The sequence below is a fragment of the Equus przewalskii genome, chromosome 19, assembly GCF_037783145.1.
Source record: "Equus przewalskii isolate Varuska chromosome 19, EquPr2, whole genome shotgun sequence".
Taxonomy (NCBI): Eukaryota; Metazoa; Chordata; class Mammalia; order Perissodactyla; family Equidae; genus Equus; species Equus przewalskii.
The window spans coordinates 7,124,367-7,138,077 of NC_091849.1; the positions used below are offsets into that span (position 1 = coordinate 7,124,367).

General features: G+C 43.8%; 1 protein-coding gene across 1 annotated transcript in view; it reads left to right on the forward strand.

Moving 5' to 3' along the window:
* LY86 (lymphocyte antigen 86) overlaps positions 1–13,711 on the forward strand; it is a 64,826-nt gene that overhangs the window by 23,975 nt on the left and 27,140 nt on the right. The window contains exon 2 of the mRNA XM_008517543.2: positions 13,552–13,638. Coding sequence (XP_008515765.2) covers positions 13,552–13,638 — 87 coding nt within the window. The remainder of the gene's footprint in view (positions 1–13,551; positions 13,639–13,711) is intronic.

Here is a 13,711-nt window from a genome sequence, read left to right on the forward strand (position 1 = left end):
TGGTTCATACTCCAGCTGTTACAGACGTGTGACCCTGGGCCATTTCCGTAAACCTGCTTTGCCTTAGTTGCCTTCGCTCTAAAATGGAGATAACAATAGTATGTCTCTCTTCAGGCTAATACACGCATAGTGCTCAGAACAGCACCTGCCTGTGGTCAGAGCTCTAAGAGTGACCACTGCATCACCTTCCCCGGTCCTCTGCAGCTTGCAAGGCTGAGCTCTGCATCATCGTCCCCTGGTGGCCATCCCTGACCACCCTTGCTGGGCTATGTGCGCCTCCCTTGTTCTCCACACACCTGTGGCTGTGCTGGGTGGCGACCGTGTCTGCCTTCTCTTTCTCCTACACTCTATGCTCTGAGAAGTCAGGCGCTGTGCCTTAAAATGAATCATCTCTGTGTCCCCCCATCTGGCAGAGTGCTCAGCACGGACAGGGGCTCAAACACGTGGCTGGATCCATCAGCAACGGGTATCGGGCTCTGGTCTCTCCTGTTGAGGTAGCATCTGCAACTCTATTTTCTTGCATCTACCAAAAATAGGGAAAATCAAATTGCTGGCTTGCTCTGACTTCAAATATGTGACTCAAACACAATCTAATTGAGGGATATTAACCCCTAGTCTGGATGCTGAGAACTACAAGGGGGAAAGTAATCTTTTTGTCCCCTTGTATTAGGAGAGGGCAAATTGAGGTTAAGACTTATTAAAAGGGAAATGTATTAGCAAAACATTTGAGGAGCTAAAGGAGCAGGTGGGCTGTTTCCCAAATCAATTACTGTTCTATTACAGGTAAGGTGATATGATCCCTTACTTTTCTTCTGTGTGATTGTTTATCAACGTGTCTTCATTCACTCAACAATCGTTTACCCCGTAACTATCCCATAGTGCAATGAGCCAGTCTTGTCAGAGTGGGGAATTCGGAAATAGTAAAGGGACTGTGTGTGGCTTTGCATTATATTTTTCATTCTCAAATTCTGAAGGAGTTATTGTTCAGAGAGTTTGTAGCTTCTAAGGGTTTCTTCTAGCTCTCTCCTGAAAAAAAAAAAAAAAATGTTGTGCTTTCTGTGTAGCCTGTATTTTTGCCTGTGTCCAGGAACAGAGGCAGCCTCTTGAGAAGAAAAAGAATGCACAGGAAAAAAGCAAAAGGATGCGTTGACATCCCATCCCCGAAGGTCATGAGGTCAGATACACACAACACAATACAATGCACTCCACCCAAGTCATATCCAGGGGAGAACGAAACCCCAAACTCCCAAGACTGTGGACCCTGGCCACCTCTGTAACATAGAGGTCATAGGAGGGTGAAGCCGATGAGGCCACAAAAGATGCTGCTGGTATCTGAAGTAACTCCTTAATTAAGGCCGAATGTCTTATTTACCATCACAAGTTGTTTAATTTCAGGAATTGCTTGGACCCCCATCCACAAATGATTGGTCTCCTCCGCAGCACAGAGCTCTGAGTAGCCCTTAGGTGGCCGCACTCCTAAACCGGCTCGGAGCTTCTCCCGTCTTAGTCCTCCCGGCCCTGCACCTCCCGCTCCCGTCTGCCAAAACGCTGCTGTGCTTGCGCGTTCTTCTCCACATTCGGAGTTTGTATGGACGCACCCTATGTTTTATGCTCCCTCCTCCCCAACAGCTCTCTTGTCCATCACTTTAGCTCTATCCTCTTTGGCCCTGCACCCCCATCTCAAACCCTTCCGTGCCTAGGTTAGTGTTTGGCACAGAGTCAATGCTCCTGAAACAAAATAGAAAAAAATTCTCTTAGGGGCTGTTACAAGGATCCTAATTAAGCAGAGCCCTGGCTTTCCTGAAAGAATGCCTTAACAAATCACTTGGGTAGCTGCTGAGTCTCCTGGGGCCTGATGTGTTTCCGACTCCTCAGCACTGAGACAAGGAAAAGTATTTTGCTGTTTCTCTAGAGAAAGAAGTTAGAGACATGAAAAGGGCGGGGGGCGGGGAGCCAGGAATAGGGTGACAATAGACTGGGGGGAGGAGGATGCCTCCCTGAAAACTCCAAATCTTTGCAAATTCTATAAAACCTGTGAAAAGGTTTGTAAGGAGACTTCTTAAGAAATCTCTGAAGGGGTTGCGCTTTTGGCCTGGAGTGATGCGATGCACGGTAGACCTAGGCCCCACTCAGAAGATCACACACCCAGGCAGTGAGCTGAAAATTTGGGTGGCCTGTAACAGTGGTTTTCAAACGAGACTGGACAATAGAATCTCCTGGGGACATTTAAAAGTCTCGATGCCCAGGCAGCACCCAGATGATTCCAATGTGCTGCCAAGTTTGAGAACCAGTGGCAAAGAACCTCCCCAACTATAAATCGTGTTCAGTGCGATCCTATTTCTATCTCAAGGGCTGAGACACACTAGCTGACATCTAGGCTTTGTTTCAGAAATGTCTATTGAACTTAACTAAGTTATTTTAATCCTAGACTGTTCTTACGTTAAAAAGAAAATTTTTAAAAGAAGTTGGTTTCATTATCTACAGCTGCAATGAGAAGAGTCAATATTGCCCTTCTATCCACTCTTTTTTTGCCCGGCTATCAGGTGTCTACTATGTGGCTAGCACTGGCCTAGATGCTTTACATGCATTAGTTTTTTTAATTCCTACAAAAACCTCCTAATGCCTCTGCTTTTTCATCTGTGCTCGGCCAGTGTCCTTTGGGTTGAGAGCAGCTGCAGCTTTGCAGAGTAACAGTGACCCAAGCAATCCCAGCCAACAAGTCTAGCAAAACTGGGAAGCTGGGTTTGTCTTGTCCCTCCCTGAGATCAACCTGAAGTGTAAGAGGAGCAGGGTCTTGGCCCATGTGTTTGGACTCATCTTGCCTCTGTCCAAAGTGCTGCCTCTTTTTTGAGTTGGTTGGCCGCACTTGCTGTTTGTCTCTCCCACATGGCAGTGTGAGGGCAGAGCCACAGCAGGCTGAGTCTGGAGACTTGAGACAGTCACTTCGCTGTCCTAGATCTCAGCCTCTTCATCACAAGATGGGGAGATTAAGACCTGAGGTCCTGGCCACTCACAAGACTGGGGAGAGAATCAATGATTCAAATGCAGTTTAAAACTTCCTGGCATTTTGGGTTCAAATCCAGTTCTACAAATGAGCAAAAACAGGGCTGATGTCAGATGTCACCTCTTGAGCAGTTTACCACTCCCTACTCACTCATCCATCATATTCCACAGCACCAGATGCCAAGGACAAACACCTTTGTTGTTGTTACATGCTATCAAGTCAGTTCCAACTCCTGGGAACTCTGTGAATGAGTGATGTCCACAATGTCCTGCCCTACTCAGCTTCTGTAGACGCCTGCCTATGGCTTCCTTTATGGGGTCAGTCCATCTCATATTTGCTCTTCCTCTTTTCCTGCTGCCTTCTACTTTTCCCAGCATTATTGTCTTTTCCAAAGAATCCTGTCTTCTCGTGATATGCCCAAAGTAGGACAGCCTCAGTTTTACCATTTTTGCCTCCAGCGACAGTTCAGGCTTAATTTACTATAGGATCCAATTGTTTGTCGTTCTGGCAGTCCATGGTATCTGCAGAGCTCTCCTCCAGCACCATATTTCAAATGAATCTATTTTTTTCCTGTCAGCCTTCTTCACCATCCAGCTTTTGCACCCAAACATAGAAATTGGCAACACAAAGGTGTGGATAACCTTGGCCTTGGTCTCTAATGACACCTCCTTACACTTGATGATCTTTCCCAGTTCTTTCATTGCTGCCCTTCCAAATCTCAGTCTTCTCTTGATTTCTCGGCAGCAGTTTCCATTTAAATTGATGACTGAACCAAGGTAAACAAATTCTTTAACAATTCCAGTGTCTTCATTGTCTACATTAAAGTTGTGTAGTCTTTCTCTAGTCATGACTTTTGTCTTCTTGATGTTCAAATGCAGTCCTGCTTTGGCACTTTCTTCTTTCACTTTCATCAGAAGTTGTTTCAAGTCATTGCTGCTTTCTGACAGTAAGATAGTGTCATATGCATATCTTAGGTTGTTGATATTTCTTTCACCAATTTTCACTCCTCCTTCCTCTGAGTCTAGCCTAGTTTTTCGTATGTTATGTTCTGTGTACAGATTAAACAGACAGGGAGATAAAATGCACCCATGTCTGACACCTTTGCCTATAGGAAACCATTCTCTCTGTTCGTATTTCGTCCTGACAGTGGCTTCTTGTCCACAATACAGGTTACATATTTGGACAATGAAGTGCTGAGACACACCCATCTCTTCCAGAGCAGCCCATAGATTTTCACAATCCACGTGGTCACAGGCTTTACTGTAGTCTGTAAAACATAGACTAACCGTCTTCTGCAATTCTTTGGAGCACTCCAGTAGCCAACGCATAATCACAATCTGATCTCGTGTACCTCTCCCTTTCCAAAATCCAACTTGGACATCAGGCATTTTTGCTCCATATGAGGTCAAAGCCTTTGTTGCAGCACCTTGAGCATCACCTAACTTGCGTGGGAAATCATAGCAATGGTCCTATAGTTACTGCTCTCCTTGACATCTCTTTTCTTGGGGATGGGGATACACATTGAGCATTTACAGTCTGTAATCCACTGTTTTGTTTTCCATATTTTTGGCATAGTCCTGTTGGGATTTTGACAGATTCAGTCTCTGTGGCTTTTTATGGTCTCTAATGTTTATGTTATGATACAAAATCTGTCTCCTCTTAAGCTGATGGAAACCAAACTCAAGTTACTCAAGGGGAGTAGAATTCAGAGGCCAAAGGGGCCACGCATGTTCATTCCCCTTTTCCACCAACAATGACTTCCACTGGATTCCATTTCTTTTGCAGTTAGAAGCAGACAAGTGAGGGATCCAGAATTTTGAATTTGGCAGCCCAAACAAACCTGTGCACTCAAAAATGCATTCACCAGGCTTCCCAGGCAGCCTGCAGGGTGTTGGAGTTCTTGCCCTCTCATATTATGAACAGTAGGTATTCCACTGTGATGGTGTTCATTCCATTTTTGCTCTGTTTGACATCAAGAACCATGTTTAAGCATTTTGAATACACAATCTACATATCCAAGATGAAGAAACAGGAAGCCAGATCATATATTTGACTTTGGATATGTGAGTCAATTCCCAATAAAATGCCAACCAAAGAGTCTGGAATGGGGATGGAGCTACTATTATTTGAAATAATAATGGCCCTTCAGGGGGCCTTGCTGTGCTATTCTATAGTAACAAAATTTGACAAGTAGAAAAAAGAAGAGATTAGTAAATAATAGAACAACATAGCTGGAATATATATACCACGTTATAAGTCATTTCTTTCTCTTTAAAGGCAGGGAAGGAGTATGAGGGAAGGAGCGGAAGGAACATACCACAGTGACCTCAAGGACAGAAAAGAGGAAAGTTAACTTTGTGTTGTGGTGGTAATGAATTCCCAGCAATGGCTTCTCACTGAAGCTTTATGCATCATCCTCTTTTTAGGGATCTACCATGACCCTTGAATGTTACCCTATGAATCACACAAAAAAATTCAAACACCCCAATCGAACTACAGCCCTGCAAAAAGGCAAACTTTCAGATCCGTGCACAACTAGATCTGTGTCATAAACAGAGTACTGGCTTGCAGAATTGGTAACCTAACCTAAAGGAAGAAGTCAAAATCGTGGTCTGTTATTTTGTTTTATTTGGAAAAGAATTCTGAGAGATGGCAGAATTCTATCTACTACTATTTGGCCTGGGACTAGATTTTCAACCACACTCAGAAACTCCATCCTGAGTGCCAAAGCAAATCTTCCCTTTAATATGATGACAAAGTTAATGCTCTAGCACCTTCCCAGAGAGCCTTCCAAGTGTGGAACTGGATAAATATGACTGGTCTCACAATCAGGCTTCCCAAGTAACTGGCACCCATCAAAGCTGGAAGTAAAAACTCAATTTCCCTTTTGTTATCAAACTATCTGACCTACTCTCTTTTTCACCTATTTATCCAACCATCTGTCATTCTTGGGCACGTCCATTAGACTGGACACTGGTTATCTGAAGATGAATAAATAAAACATAGTTCCTAACCTCTCACAGTTTATACTCCACTGTAATCTGCGAGAGACGCAAACTAGCCATAATTACCACACTACGTGATGATAAAGGTATGATAAAGACACACACAGCGTGCCCTGAGAGACCAGAGGAAGGATGGGTGAGGTATCCTGGAGAGGGGTGTAGTTGAGCTGGATTGTGAAAGTGTGGAAGGCAGGAGAGAGGCAAAGTTTTCCTACGTGAGATCTAAACCTCCTACCAGACATTTATTGGAAATTGACCAAGTTGATTTTTACACTGCAGATAGCAGGAAACATGTTTGCAGAAAGTACAGAATAAAAGCAAGAGCCATTTATCTGGCAAACACTGAGTTAGCATCTGCCATTGGGTGTGCATGTCAGAAATGATGGGAAGGAGAAGAGTAATCAAAAACATAAGAGGATATAATATGACAATATATAATAGAAAGAGCCTGCCCTTGAGGATCTGACCCTGGTTGAGGAGACAAGGCATTATCATATAAAGCATTGAGTAACTACACAATGCGTCTGTGTTACTAAATAACTGGCATAGATCATAAATTCATACGGATGGAGAGAAAGAAGCTGAGGGGATGAGGTAGTGTTTCCCGGAGAGGCAGAATTTGGATAGGAAGGAGAGAAATCATTGCCAACAATGAAAGCACAAATCAGATCACGTCATCCTCTCCTCTAAAATCGTCAGTAGCTCCCCAGGCACAGTTAGTAGCTCACTCTTTGAGCTTCCCGGGAGCAGGACATCCCTATTTATAATACTCTTGAAAACTAAGATGGCTTCTTCTAATCTCTATATCCCAAGCACTCAGCATAGTGCCTGCCACCGGTAGGGCACAATAAATCCACCCCACAAACATTTGGAGGCATTTGAGTCCAAAGCTAACTGTTGACCATATAAGAGCAAGAAGGATTGTGTACGCACAGCTAGAAGGGCTGTTGAGGATTCAGGCAATAGGACACAAAAGGCCCCCTGTGATGGGGAATTTTATGCATCAAATTGGCTGGGCTCTGGGGCCCAATTGTTGGTCAAGATGTTGCTGTATTCGTGGATGTGATTAACATTTGCAATCAGCAGACTTTGTGTAAAGCAGATTATCCTCCCTAATGTTGTGGGCCTCATGCAATCAGAGGAAGGCCTTAAGAGAAGAGACTGAGATTTCCTTAAGAAGAACCAATGCAGTCTCAAGACTGCAAGATAGAAACATGGCCTGAGTTTCCAACCTGCTGGCCTGCCCTGCAGATTTCACCTGTCAGCAGTCCCCAACCCAGTCACATGAGCCAATTCCTTAAAATAAATCTCTTAATAGATAGATAAGTAGATAGAGAGATATGATATATATCCTATATAAATATGCTCTCTCTATATATGTTATATATATTCTATATACATGTAGAATACAGATTATATTGGTTCTGTTTCTCTGGATAATCTTATTATACTCCCTTTTATCAAACAACAAGAGGCCATCGGTGCTATCTTGTTAAGCAGTCAGAAGCAGATCAGCTTTTCTCACACTCTGTTTGCCCAAGTTTTTCTTCTTCTGTCCATCCACTGTTAGAGTCGATCTCACCAGTACATCTAAGGCCCCCTTGTCTCATTGTCCTTCTCTACTCCCCACTCCCAAGCTGTGCCTCTCCTGGGAGCATGCTATGAACCATGCTTTGTAATATCCAACACTCCTGGAGTCAGCCTGTTTTCTGCCAACAGCACTTTCAGGAAGCAATAACAACTTTAAAGTAATGTGGGCTACAGGGAATGAACCACAAAGGTTAAGGCATGTTAGGCAAAGAGTCAGTGTTCTGGGTCTCAGGATGTAGACTCATCTAAGTATTTGGGGGTGCAAGGAGAAAAAGAGAGAGTGGGAGAAGGAGGGACGGGAGAGGGGAAGGAGGAATGGAGGAGAGAGGAGAAAGGAGAGAGACAGAGGGAGAGAGAGAAGAGGGACAGAGACAAAGACACAGAGACAGAAGATGAGAGAGACAGAGAGACTGCCTTCGTGCAGCAGGAAGGATAGGGACAAGCTTAGGATGGACTTAGACATGGACTTGGGGAAGCTAGTGGAGGTGAGGCTGGAGGGGTGCCTGCTCTTTTTTAGGGTGGCACTGCTGTAAAAACTCCACTCTCCCATGGGAGCAGGAAAGCCAATGTTTCACCCACTTTGCAATAGTTTTTGAAACCTAAGCAACAGAACTGTAAGCACATGCACGGATGCGCGTGTGCACACACCCACACCCACTCATACACACACACACACAAGTGCATGTAAAACTGGTAAAATCTGAACAAGCTCTGTGGGTTGTACCAATATCAGTTTCCTAGTTTTGAGATCGTACTACATGTAAGCTGTTACCATGGGGGAAGGTGGGTAAAGGGTATGTGAAACTTCTCTGTATCATTTTGCAACTTCCTGTGAGAATATAACTATTTCAAAATATAAGATTAAAAAAAACCTCAAGCAGAGCTATGCAGTATGAAAAACGGGACTACCAGCATGAGAGTTGGCCCCTCCTTTATCCCTCAAATCACTCAACCAGCAACACAGAAGCTGCAGGGCCCCGGGAATGCCCAAGACTCCAGGACTCAGCTCCATGGCTTGCCTGAGACTACCCTGAGGCAGCCCAGCAGAGCGCACCACCTGGGTCCCATCGGGCTTGCAGCCCCTGCTGTCCTCGGGGGAGGAATTGTGCTTCCAGAGGCTGTGCCCTTGGGTTTCATTTTCTTCCCCCACCCCAATTCTAGTTGAGACCCCAACACTGGCTTGAAACTACCAGGACAGCTTGACCTCTCCTGGACAACTACCTGGTTCTAACCCAGCCCAGGACAGCACCGGCCACCAATAGAGTTTAAAGCACAAAAATGGTTCTGGAGCTGAGATTTGTTAAGATCCTGCACATGCTAAGCCCCACCTGTTTGTCTAAGTCTCTTCCACTCCATGAATGAGCCCTAGAACTGTTCCAGGATACAGTTGACGGTTGCTGCCCTTAGTGTGCAAGGCAGATGCTGCTGGCTGCCTTCCCGGAGCCTCTTCCACAGCCTGGCAGGATTCGCTCTCAGCCGTCTAGAGGAGCCTGCTTCCAGGCACACGTGTCCCGGGGCGTGGGGCCCAGGGGCAGTGCGGGGCATGCTGGGCTGCCTCTGAAACTACTATCCTCCCGTGGGCAGAAGCCACGGGTGTCGCCAGAACAGACAGAAGGCAGTGTAACATAGAGGCAAAGGAAAACTATGTTGAATAAACAGATTGTATATTTCACCATGAAGCTTTTGCTTCTTTGCTCAGCTCGTTTGCTGCTATACAATGAAGTGTCTGCTGGAAATATTTATGTCTGCTCTGGAAGCCCTGGAACACCAACCTTCATTAACTTTCCAATTTTATTCTTTCAGAAGATCTCAATTCAGATAATCTAATTCATATGAATTAAAAATTACCTGAGGCAAGTGTCCAGGGGAAAGTCTCTCCCCTCACGCTCCCCCGACATCAGTTCTCATATTATACAAGGAGAAGTACTTAAAAAATGCAACCCAGCATCTTTTATTTTGGTAGATGATTCTGAAGCATTCTTCTGGTAATTGAGAAAGTAATTCTTCAAAGCAATGATCCCCACCAGGGCCGAGTTTGTCTCCCAGAGGTCATTTGGCAATGTCTGGGGACATTTTTGGCTGTCATAGCTGGAGTTGGGGTGGGACGCTACTGGCATCTAGTGGGTAGAGGCCAAAGATGCTGCTAACATCCTACAATGCACAGGACAGGCCCCACACAGAGATTATTCAACCCAAAATGACAAGATTAAAAAACCTTGCTTTCAAGTTCTCAACATGTTTACTACATAGAGCCCTTATTATTCATTCAGCAAAAAATTACTTGGAACCTAATATAATCGTAAGACGTTACGGTGAGCCCTGAGGCTGGGAGCCCGCCTCGCAGCATCTAGTAGAGGAATGACAGGGGTACACAAGAAAATACAAGGTAATACGGAGCATGCTAAGTGCCTGAGTGAAAACACAAATCAGTAGAAGGGAGGGTGTGAGTTTGTGAGAACGGGATTAGGGGACCGGGGGAACTAATGCCACTTTCCCCAAGACAACTGCAAACTGCATATCACTCTCAAATATAAAATTCACTCTCAAATATAAAATGGAAATAACTGCTAGGAAAGATCACCAAACCCCTAAGCACTTTTTAAGCAATCTATCTGTCTGTTTTTACATACAGGTCCTCAGAGAGAAGCCACATACTGCTTCCTTTGTGTTCCTTGTTAAGATGATTTTCCTGACAATATTTTTCCAGTATCAAAGAAATGTTTTATTTCCTTCTTGTGAACTTAGTTTATTCTCTCTAGCTATAGCTTTAAAATATTGATAAACATAGAGTGTAATTCTGTAACTGCTAATTAGCTAAGCGATGCATACTTAGCCTCTTTTCTCTCTCCTCAGATAGCGACTCAAATTTATTTACAACGTTGAAGACGCACTTTCCTATACTTCTGTTAGTTGGCCTCTCTTTCTCAATACTGACTGCCAAATATGTAGCAGGAACAATTGTCTCCATAGCCGCTGCTCCCGTTTTCCAAGCTGAAAGAAGCCCTGGGACAGCACAAAGATGCTTATGAAGGAGTAAAATGAGCATAAGAGAAAATGACGTCCCCCCCAGGAAAATTAGTGACCAGAGCAAAGGGGGTTTGAGCCAACAAAAGTGAACCTAGATTAGATTTGCAAGGCTGAAATTGCCTAGTGATCCTTTTCATGGCAGATACCACAGACAATTATGTATCTTCCAGGTCAGCAATGTGGATGATAAAACTGTCTGGAACACTATCATTGACAAATGTGAGCTCCTAGCTAAGCTGAAATTGAAACAAGTTACGAAAGAGAATTACCAGATGCCATATGTCTGCACACAAAATATTCCAGGCAATCTTACAAATCAAATAATTAATATATGTCCTAGAGGCTTTCCTTTGTGAATGCCTCTGCACAATACTAGGTGGCAATTTTTTATTTGTTTGTTTGTTTATAAGTCTAGATTTGAGTGTTGCTTCTGCAAGTTAATATGACCTCTCTGAGCCATATTTCCCCATCTATGAAATGAGAAATATCATGCCTCTCTCTCAAGATTGTGATTTATTGTAGCAGTCTAGATCCGGTCAGAAAAAGAGAGACCACATCAGCTATTATTTTTAACAGAGAGAATTTAACATAGGGAAATGGTTAAGCAGTTGTTAGGGAACCAAAAAGCAAGAAAGGAGCAGTGAGGAAGCAGCTACCGCCCTGAGGGCTAGGAGGGCAAATGGCAGAGGTTGGGGCTATTAGAAGCTGGAAGCTTGAAAGAAGAGCCCTGTGGAGCTGAGACACAGACTTCTGGGGAGGCAGTGACAGCTTCCGAGGCACTGTCATCGCAGAAGCTTAGTGGCCTGCAGAGAGGAGACTCAGCTAACTCTGGGAAGGTGCAAAAGAGAGCTGAACACCAGAACCAACTGCCACTGCCAGAGTGATTGGCCATCACTGGGTGACGCTCTCGAGGATCAGGGAGTATACAAGAAGGAGCAAGTCCCTCCTCCCGCTCAGCCTTAATCTCCCTCTGCACCTCTCTGGCGCATGGCAAAGGAGAAACATGATTGCAGAAAGACCCAGCTTCTCAAAGCAGAGTTCAGAAGGCTAGACCTGGAGCTGAGAAATAATAGTTTAATACCTGGCCCATTCATCCACTCATTATATGCATGTATGGAGTGCTTACTGTATGTCCAACTGCGAGGCTCTGTGCTGGGGAGTCCGGATAATTAAATGGAAAACTCTTACAAAGTTCACAGCTCAGTGACTAGTACAATGTGGACCCTCGGTTAAAATCAGCCTTCCTCTCTCGGGTCCAGTGGTAAACGTAAAGAAAGAGGAAAGGGAAAACAAACAAGCAAAACAAAACCCTGGCTCCTGCCTTCAGGAGTTTTGCATTCAGATTAAGTGTTGTGGGATAAGGGAAAGAGCAAAGTACAAGGTAGTATTTGTTTGGACACTTTAAAAGTATTGCAGACATAACTGTTTTGAGAATTCAGAGAAGCAAACGAATATTTGGGGGACTATCAGGGAAGTGTTCGCAAAGAAGACAGGAATGAGCAAGACCAGAGCATTCAGACGATGGCCAAAACAAGTAAGACCGTTAGGAATGGGAGAAAGCCAGGAGCAAATCAAACGTGGTGGGAATTTGCAGGGTGTTTACGGAGCCACCCCAGTCTCAAAGAACAGACGATGGATTCATGATGTGGAGTGTGGAAAGTGGGGCCAGTAGAACATTTCTTAACTGCACTCTAAGGCGTAGACGAGCCACTGGAGCTTTTTGAATGAGCAGAGGTCACGTGTAAAACATGTTATCTTTGTAGTCCCTATCAAATCTAACACAACACCTAGTATATAGTGAAATATTTGGAAAAAAATTAGTACATTGAATGGGATCGGATGGAATTATAAAGGCAGGGCTTCACTTTGAAATTTTGCGTATACAGTAGTCCCCCTTACCTGTGAGGGATATGCTCCAAAACCCCAGTGGGTACCTGAAATCGCAGGTAGTACCCAATCCTGTATGTACTACATTTTCTCCTATAAATATTTATTTGAGGTGCAACAGCAAAACTAGCACGAATTTCTTTTTCCTTCTTCACAATTTCATGGATATAAGATTCATTCTTACCATAGATCTTAGCAAACTCAGCATACGAGTTTTTTCTTTCCTCTGTCAAGAGTTTTCACTTAAAAGAAGCACTTTACAGCTTCTCTTTGGCATATTCAAATTGCCAGCATCACTACTCTTGCACTTTGGCACTATTATTATGTAAAATAAGGGTGACTTGAACACAAGCCCTGCCGTGCTGAACAGTAGATCTGATAACTGAGACGGCTACTGAGTGACTGGCAGGCGGGTGGCATGTACAGCAGGAATACGCTGGACAAAGGGATGATTCACATCCCAGGCAGGATGGAGTGGGACAACTCAAGATTTCATCCTGCTACTTGGAACAGCATGCAATTTAAAACTAATAAATTGTTTTTTCTGGACTTTTCCATTTAATATTTTTGGACCATGGTTGACCATGGGTAACTGAAACCATGGGAAGTGAAATCTTGGTTAAGGGGGCACTATTGTATTTCTCTCTGTTTTAATTATAATAATAAATACTTTGTGAAATGTTTTATGCAATCAATGAGCAATTTTAAGGCCAAAAGTTCAGAAATAAAAGAATTTAAACCATGATAGAACTTTTAACAAGTAAAGATGCAACTCACCCATCAAGACACTGCTCATTTCACAGATTGAGACGCCACCGTCAGAGGGAACAAGACATTGACCAGTGTTGACTTGGTAGAGACTGGGAGGGCAGTGGAAAGCCTCATGGACTTATGCAGACAAGGTGTTGGGCAACACGTTTTTGAATCAATTTTAGTGCTTTATATAGAAAAGAATAATACAATTGGTGTGAATTTTGAAAATGAGTTTGCAGAGTATACAGTATACTTACAGCTAATCTGCTGTTTTCTTCTTGGCAGATCCGTTACAAGATTTTGGCTTTTCTGTTGACCAGTGTTCCAAACAATTAAAATCAAATCTCAACGTTAGATTTGGAATCATTCTGAGTAAGTCAAAATTATCAACATGAAATAAAATATTGCACAACCTCTTCCTAGACCACACACCCAACTTATTAGC